This window comes from Myotis brandtii, unplaced genomic scaffold (genome assembly GCF_000412655.1).
Source record: "Myotis brandtii unplaced genomic scaffold, ASM41265v1 scaffold2204, whole genome shotgun sequence".
Classification (NCBI taxonomy): domain Eukaryota; kingdom Metazoa; phylum Chordata; class Mammalia; order Chiroptera; family Vespertilionidae; genus Myotis; species Myotis brandtii.
Window position 1 is genome coordinate 172856 of NW_005358261.1, and position 9105 is coordinate 181960.

Consider the following 9105-nt stretch of genomic DNA (forward strand, 5'->3'; position numbering starts at 1 on the left):
AGGTCAATGCTCAATCATTGAGCCATGCTGGCCCGGCGCTTTTAAGCTTTGTTAGTGCTGGTTCAGAACATCCTATTGTATAAAACATACTCATATAAATCTTATAAGGCATTAATTACCTTCTGATTAATGGAAACAGAAGGTCTGGGGAATGTTCTGACTACTTTCTTTTTTTCCTAATCCTCACCTGAAGGTATTTCTTCGATTGATTTTTAGAGCGAATGGAAGGGAGGGAGGAGGCAGAGAGAAAAAGAACATTTATGTGAGAGAGACACTGATTTGTTGCCTTCCACCCCGATTAGGGCTGCAGATCAAACCTGCAAACAAGGTATGCCCCCTTGACCAGGAATTGAACCCAAAACCCTTCAGTCCGTGGGCCGACATACTAACCACTGAGCAACAGGCCAGGGCCTGACCGCTACTTTTCAGAGGCTTTTTTCTCCAGACTCAATCCTTTTTTTTTACATACATGCACAGATCATTACTCAGCCAAAACCTTAAGGAGAATCTCTCTCTTGATCTTTGGAGTTCTTTGCCCCTGCAGCTTCCTTCTCTTCATTAGTTCTGCAAATTCTAGCTGCCTTGGTGTCTCCCCTAACTCTGAACTCTCTTTAATTCAGTGAGACCATTGGGCTCTGAATGGGTCCCATCTCTCCCTTCCCTGTTTCATTCAGCCTCATAACTCTGCAGGCAATGGGGTTACTTCATTTTTTTTTTCTCTTGAAGATCTCTGCCCTTTGATAATGTCCAGTGTCTGAAAATTAGTTTCACATATTTTGTCTAGTTTTCTGCTTTTTTAAGGTAGGAGGGTAAATGCAGTCTCTGTGTTTTGTTCCTGTTGTTTTTTGTTTTTTTGGTTTTTTTTATCTTGGAAGGTATCCCTGCCTTATAGACGATTTCATTTTGGTTTTGTAAATATTTGTCTTTTCTGGCTTTTTGAATATTTGTCGGACTTTTGGGAAAACCAGTGTATAAACTTTAATAAATTTAGGCAGTTGGAGTGCATGTTCTCTCTCATGCTTGCTGCTTTTCACATACTGTGCTTCACATACATACTCACATCTTCTTTAATCTACTGCACATCATTTCATTCCAAATATGACAAGTATCAAGACAATCTATTACTGAACATTTTTACTTAATGCAAGATAGTGGTAACAAATGTTAGCTGTCATGTTTACCTGGAAGAAAATAGAGTGCGTTTATTTCTTTTTCTCTTTGTTTACTAAAAGGAGATAATGAATTCTTAGTTATTTTTCAGTATAGAATATCTGTTCCTGTATTGGTTAAAGCATATAGTGATATTGCTTGAAACCTTAAGCCATGAAATATTTGAAGTTATCCTAAGAGGGAAACAAAACAGTATTTCCCTTTGTATTAAAATTTATAGTATTCCAAAGTTATTTTTCATTTACCTGGTAAATTTACAGAATAAATATTAACTTTTATTTTTAATTAAGTTATTTAGCATATATAGTAATAATTATCTGTTTTATATAGTTAAGTTATACTGTTGAAAAATGCCTTACCCGATTTTAAATTTGTAACTTATCTTTTGATGAAAGTAGCATAATTTGAAGAAAATGCATGGACTTTAAACTTATTTAAGAAGAAACACATTTTTATAAGAAACAATGGAAAATCCAACTATTATACATTGACTTCAGAGTTGCCATGAATACATTAATAGTAAGGCAAATACTGTTTTAATGTCTATTAATACTACAAAACACTATCATTAAAACAGGGTTAATGTTTTGGGAATGCATAGTAAAACAGTGTTGCTCTCATTTTGTAACAATCATGAAAATTTAAATTAGAGCTGAATGTGTGTCACTTAACTATTCTTGGACCTCCAATTTACTTGATATAATTTTTCTTTATGAATAACCTAATTCCTTACTAGACGTTAGGGGTTACATTTATAGCAGTAATTATACTTACTTATGGCTTAAAAAAACAAACTTTTCTCGTTTGTTATATTTGAGAAAGAAAAACTTAATTCCAGTGGTACATTTAAATTTGGTAATGGGCTGTTTGTTACATTTTTGCCTTAGAGTCAGGCATCTTAAAATATTTCACCAAACACATACAATGTAAGATAATAAAAGTTAAGTAGCTTGACTAACTCTGTAATAAAACAAGGCAAAATACAGGTTTTCATTATGTGGATTCTTTTTAAAACTTTAATTCTTAATGACTTGTTTTCCTTGAAAATGTTTCTGCCCGTCTTATTAGATTGCTTTTTGGAGGTAGTCCATATTTATGTGTATGTATGTGTGTGTTGATTTTAATAAAATTGATTCTTACTTTTTATGAATTTAAAGTAGGTGTTTCTCTTATCCTCTCCCAAAGTATATTTCTTATGATGTTAAATAATTGCTCTAAATTTGAATGTAATTTTAATGGTTAGCAACTATTATTAGATCACTAGAGGAAATTCATGCACTGGGGGAGGAGGGTGTCCCTCAACCCAGCCTGCACCCTCTCCAATCTGGGACCCCTCGGGGGGTGTCTGACTGCTGGTTTAGATCAGTGGTCAGCAAACTCATTAGTCAACAGAGCCAAATATCAACAGTACAACGATTGAAATTTCTTTTTGAGAGCCAAAGTTTTTAAACTTAAACTATATAGGTAGGTACATTGTTATTAACTTAATTAGGGTACTCCTAAGGCTTAGGAAGAGCCACACTCAAGGGGCCAAAGAGCCGCATGTGGCTTTCGAGCTGCAGTTTGCCAACCACTGCTTTAGACCCAATCTCTGTGGGCAGTCCGACATCCCTCTCACAATCCGGGACTGCTGGCTCCCAACCACTCCCCTGCCTGCCTGCCCGCCTGCCTGATTGCCCTAACCACTTCTGCCTGCCAGCCTGATCACCCCCTAACCACTCCCCTGCCAGCCTGATTGACGCCTAACTGCTCCCCTACTGGCCCGGTCACCCCCAACTGCCCTCCCCTCCTGGCCCGGTCGCCCCCAACTGCCCTCCCCTGCCGGCCATCTTGTGGCTGTGGGTGCCGCTATCTTTGAGGCTTGTGGCTGGGGCGCCGCCATCTTTGAGGGTGTGGCAGTCAATTAGCATATTCCCTCCTTATTGGCTGTGGGCGTTGCCATCTTTGAGGGCGTGGAAGTCAGTTAGCATATTCCCTCTTTATTAGGTAGGATTAGATACACTTACCACTTTCCTAGGGTAAACATTTCACTAAAACTTTGGTGAGAGATATTTGTTTATAAAATCTGTGCTTCCATTTTTTTTTGTATATGCCATTTTTGGTTTTTATCTCATTTTCAGTTTACATTTTTTAAGTTAACATCTCTAGCGACTATCACTTCTGCTACACTGAATTTTTTGTATCTGATGTGCCTAGTCATTTTGGACTTATTTATCTTTATTGAGGTTAAGACATGAGCCCCCTTATTTTTCTTCCCTATTGTAGTAAAGCAAATTCTATTAGAATGTGTATGAAATTGGAGGATTGAAGGACAAAGGCTTCAGGACGTTAACATATGTTACTACTCTTCATTGAAGTAAATTTTAATAAGTATTGATTTGGGTTTCATTTACTAGTCATAAGAACATATATTTCATTATATCGCATAGGAATAAACATCATAAACTGAATGAGTACTATATAAAGTATTTGGAAGAGAAGGATTTTAAGTCTCAGAAATATTGACTAAATCTGAATTAATTTGATATTTCTGAGACTAACAGAAGAACATTTAATAGAAAAAATGTCAGCTGAGGGCTGAACATTTTTGTCAACTCCATTTTTATAAGTTTCTACCTTGTATATGAGGTCTGGCGGACAGTTTTAACTGTAGAGAGAAGTGGGAAGGAAGAGTTTTTCATATTTAATAATTTCTATCTCAAAGTATGACTGCCCGTCTAGCTCTCCCCAGATAGTTAAGAGGAAGATCAGGTAGAATATTTAAAAAGTGCTTTTTGTTTTGTTTTCTATGTATAATATTGGATATTTTTGTTACTGTTCATATATTTACATGTTAGTAATTTTGATGGCTTTTGGATAATTCCACTCTAGAGGGAGAACTGGTGGGCGGTCCTTCCTGTGACACGACCCTTGAGTGACAGTTCTGTTTGATTGCCTCCAGTACTGTGAGGAAAGGACACGACTCTATGGTGAGGACTGATGGACATACATTATCTGAGAAAAGAAACTACCAGGTAAGATTTATTTTCCTTTTTCCTTATTGGTCAGATAGCTACATTGAACTGTTTAATATGTTGTATTTAACTAGAACCAGCATATTGGATATACCTCAATTTGAAAAATTTGGGTTATAATTTAAAGTACATATGTAATGGGTTTGACAGTTTAAATAGTTGGGGACATTTTTCAAAATATGCTTCTAATAAATGTATATTCTTTTAATGTCAACACAAATTTTCTGGTGTGTGTATATATGTAAAAACTTATATTATCTGATACATAATTTATAACTTTGTGGCTGGATTCAGAGCTTGCTTTTATACGTATTATTACTGGAAGACTAAACTGAAGTCTTATGCTATATTTAGGGTAATGGAGAATTATAGAAATGTGGACAAAATTGGTTAGGATATAGAAGAAATAGAAATGAAAACTCCAGGATGCTCAGAAACCACGATTTTACTGAATTTGTCATTCACTTCTGTCCTTACAATGCTAGAGTCTTGTTTCTCATTAAGTTAGTATCCATCCTCTGTAGTCTGTAAGGATGCTGAAAGGATGGTTGAAGTGTAATATTATTGTTTTCTTTTTATTCTATCTTATTTTTCTCCATCACCATTTAGGTGACCTATACCCTTTTCCACCTACCCCTGTCCGTTATCACCACACTGTTGTTCATGCCCATGAGTTCTTTCTCTTTTTGTACCTCTTTTAACTCAATCCCTTCACATTCCTAACCCCCAACCTACTATTTTCTTTTTCAGCTTTTAAATGAAGGTTAATTATAAAGTTGGTGCTATTAAATAGTGATTAAAATAAAACATTTTAATTTAATTTTTTCAAGGAAAATCTACTTTATTCATTTGGTAATAATTCATTGTCAAGTTATTTAATGATTCAGAATACAGAATAATTCAAAGTTCAGAGCTTTAGGCTTTCTGCACAGATACATGTCCAACCTCCCTCTCTCCCTTCCATCCACCAAGTTTCATTTCCTCTAGGCCAGTGATGGCGAACTTATGACACCACCAACTCATTTTTTTGGTTGATTTTTCTTTGTTAAATGGCATTTAAATATATAAAACAAATATCAAAAATATAAGTCTTTGTTTTACTATGGTTGCAAATATCAAAAAATTTCTATATGTGACACGGCACCAGAATTAAGTTAGGGTTTTTCAAAATGCTGACACGCCGAGTTCAAAAGGTTCGCCATCACTGCTCTAGGATGTGACAGCAATTAGTATGATAGTAACAGCATTGGTTAATCTGCTAATCGTTAATTTTAGCTCAAGTTTTTCTTCCCTCAACTTGGAAAAATGAGGAGTGGAGAAAATCTGTAAATGGGTATTCATGTACAATTAGCAGAGTCTGTGATTATAAGACTTACTGGTTTGGGCACTACCCCTAATAAAAAAAAACAGTGTCACCCTGACTACGTGGCTCAGTTGGTTCAAACTTTGTCCAAAAAGGTTGCAGTTCAATTCCTGGTCAGGTTACATACCTAGGTTTCGGGTTTGATCCCTGGTCAGGAGGCAACCAATATATCTGTCTCTCTGTCTCTCTGTCTCTCATTTTTTCTCTTTTCCCCTCCCTCCCTTTTCCTTCCCCTCTCTCTCTAAAATTAATAATAATTAAAAAAGAAAACATATCCTTGGGTGAGGATTTTAAATAGCACACAAGACAGTTGTCATATTTTACCTTTCTAGAGTTTCCCCTAACTTGATGTCTGAAGTTTCTTGCCAGATCTTTATGATTTTAATAAGCCAGAGTAAATCCTATGAAAAATTGGTTCTTGTAACCATTTCTGTTCTGAGTTGTTCTCATAGACTTGACTAACATGGCCATTGCTAATTATTTATACTTGCTGTAGCTCCTGCCTCACCACCATTTCCAACTACCTTGACTCATAGTTTCAATTGGTCACACTACTTGGGTTATTGAATCTTTGATAGGTTCTGGTAAGTTATTTTAAGAATATTATGATTCTAGGTTATGTGGCTTTTCGTAGTTCATAACCCAGCTTGAAAAGAACTTTGTATAATTTCACAGTATGGTTAATTCATGAATCATATTAATATAGATTCCAAAATTTTCACTTAAGAAGGGAATAAGATGAGGTTATATTTTACACATGAAGTTATTTCCTAATTCCTGCTCATTCTACTCTAAAAATAGTTTATATCTTCAGTCACATTACTTACAAATAATCCAGGTTTCTGAGATTACTAAAAAAATGTATCCTTGGTTAGGGTTTTTCTGGCTGAAAATATTTTTTATTTTCTTATTTGTTTATTTATTAAATCATTATTGTTGAAAATACTATATACGTCTCCCTTTTTACCCCATTGACCTCTTCTAGCCTGCCTCTACTACCACCTCCCCACCCCCCAGGTCTTCCCCACCCTATTATGTGTCCATGAGTTATACATATATGCATACAAATACTTTGGTTAATCTCTTCCCACTCCCCCACCCTCCCCCACCTTCCCTTTGAGATTCCACAGTCGGTTCCAAGCTTCTATGTCTCTGGATCTGTTTTGTTCATCAATTTATTTTGTTAGATTTCACATATGAGTGAGATCATGTGATAATTGTCTTTCTCTGACTGGTTTACTTTGCTTAACATAATACTCTTACCAGTCCCTCCATGTTGTCTCAAAGAGTAAGAGATTCTTCTTTTTTACTGCTGAATAGAATTCCATGGAGTAAATGTATCACAGCTTTTTTATCCACTCATCTACTGATGGGCACTTGGGCTGTTTCCAAATCTTAGCTATTGCAAATTGTGCTGCTATGACTATAGGGATGCATACATTCTTTGTGATTGGTATTTCGGGTATCTTAGGATATATTCCTGGAAGTGGGATCACTGGGTCAAATGGCAGTTCCATATTTAATTTTTTGAGGATACTCCATACTGTTTTTCATAATGGCTGCACCAGTCTGTATTCTCATCAGCAATGTACTAGGGTTCCCTTTTCTCCACATCCTCAACAGCACTTATCATTTGTTGATTTGTTGATGGTAGCCATTCTGACAGGTGTGAGATGATACCTCATTATCATTTTAATTTGCATTTCTCTGATGATCAGTGACTTAGAGCATTTTTTATATGTCTCTTGGCCATATGTATGTCTGCTTTGGAGAAGTGTCTATTTAGGTCCTTTGCCCATTTATAAATTGGATTATTTGTCTTCCTTTTATTAAGTTCTATGAGTTTCTTATATATATTATCAGATGTATCATTGCCAGATATGTTCTCCCATACCATGGGCTCCCTTTTCATTTGGTTGATGGTGTCCTTTGCTGTGCAGAAGCTTTTTATTTTGATGTAGTCCCATTTGTTTACTTTTTCCTTAGTTTCCTTTGCCCTAGGACAGTGGTCGGCAAACCACGGCTTGCAAGCCACATGTGGCTCTTTGGCCCCTTGAGTGTGGCTCTTCCACAAAATACCACATGCAGGCGCGCACGTACAATGCGAAGTTGACTTAAAACTTTAAGTAAAGTTTATTAAGTTAATTTTTGGGAATGCTGTGGAGTGAAAGAAGATATGGTGTCGAGGATTGAGAAAGGTATGTTGAGATGGTTTGGTCATATAGAGAGGATGAACGAAAGGAGATAGACGAAACAAGTATACAAGACGAGTGTGGATGGGAGAGTTGGAAGGGGTCGACTCAGCGAACGTACAGTTTTAGCAAAGGCCAGCATAGGAGTACTCTAATTAAGTTAATAACAATGTACCTACCTATATAGTTTAAGTTTAAAAATTTGGCTCTCAAAAGAAATTTCAATTGTTGTACTGTTGATATTTGGCTCTGTTGACTAATGAGTTTGCCGACCACTGCCCTAGGAAATCTATTTATATAAAAACCCTGGGTGTAACGCCATGACCGAGGCTCGACCAACCGGAAGGAAGTCAGTCCTGCAGGGGTTGTCTTGGCAATGGCTGTGCCCTCCCTGAACTGTTTCCCGGAGCTGTTTCCAGTAAGGGCGAGGTTTGAGGCAGGAACCCGCCCTCGGAGCGTGGACCCACTGAGTCCTGGATCGCTTTACCAAGGACTGTGCCCTCCCCTAGCTGTTTCCCAGAGCTGTTTCTGGCGAGGGCGAGGTTTGAGGCAGGAACCCGCCCTCGGAGCTTGGACCCACTGAGTCCTGGGTTGGTTTGCCAAGGACTGCGCCCTCCCCGAGCTGTTTCCGGAGCTGTTTCCCGGGATGGTGAGGTTTGAGGCAGGAACCGGCCCTCGGAGCCTGAAGCCATATCTTTATAAACTTTTAATACATTATATTAGAGGTCGTAGTAGTACTGTTTTACCCACAGCGTCTACAGGAATTGCTACAAATTTACTTCTCGGTGGAAGCACCTTTAATTCCCAATATAAATTACCCTTTCCACTAAATGAAACTTCAATTTCTAGATTCGATATAAACAGTGAAGTTGCTAAAACTATTAAAAAGGCCCATCTTCTCATTATTGATGACTGCACCATGGCATCCATTCATGCTATAAGCACCATAGACAGATTACTAAGAGAAATTTGAATGTTGTATTTGTTGGGAAAGTTCTCCTTCTTGGAGGGGATTTTAGACAATGTCTCAGTATTGTACCACATGCTATCTGATTGGCCATAGTACAAACAAGTTTAAAGTAGTGCAGTGTTTGGGGATGTTTCAGAAAGTTGTCTCTTACAACAAATATGAGATCAGAGGATTCTGCTTATAGTGAATGGTTAGTAAAACTTGGAGATGGCAAACTTGATAGCAGTTTTCATTTAGGAATGGATATTATTGAAATCCCCTGTGAAATGATTTGTAATGGATCTATTATTGAAGCTACCTTTGGAAATACTATATCTATAGATAATATTAAAAATATATCTAAACGTGCAATTCTTTGTCCAAAAAATGAGCATGTTCAAAAATTAAATGAAGAAA

General features: G+C 36.9%; 1 protein-coding gene across 12 annotated transcripts in view; it reads left to right on the forward strand.

Annotated features, from left to right (window-relative positions):
• Positions 1 to 9105, forward strand: part of CNOT2 (CCR4-NOT transcription complex, subunit 2) — a 133855-nt gene that overhangs the window by 43728 nt on the left and 81022 nt on the right. For 6 of the 12 annotated variants that reach the window (XM_005866110.2, XM_014539591.1, XM_014539589.1 and 3 more), the window contains one exon: positions 4112 to 4184. The exons of 1 other annotated variant lie outside the window; for it this stretch is intronic. In XM_005866110.2, the coding sequence (XP_005866172.1) occupies positions 4112 to 4184 (73 nt within the window). Of the gene's footprint in view, positions 1 to 1568; positions 1690 to 4041; positions 4185 to 9105 lie in introns of those variants that run through there. 5 more of the 12 variants (XM_014539583.1, XM_014539587.1, XM_014539588.1 and 2 more) reach the window with 3 other exon arrangements.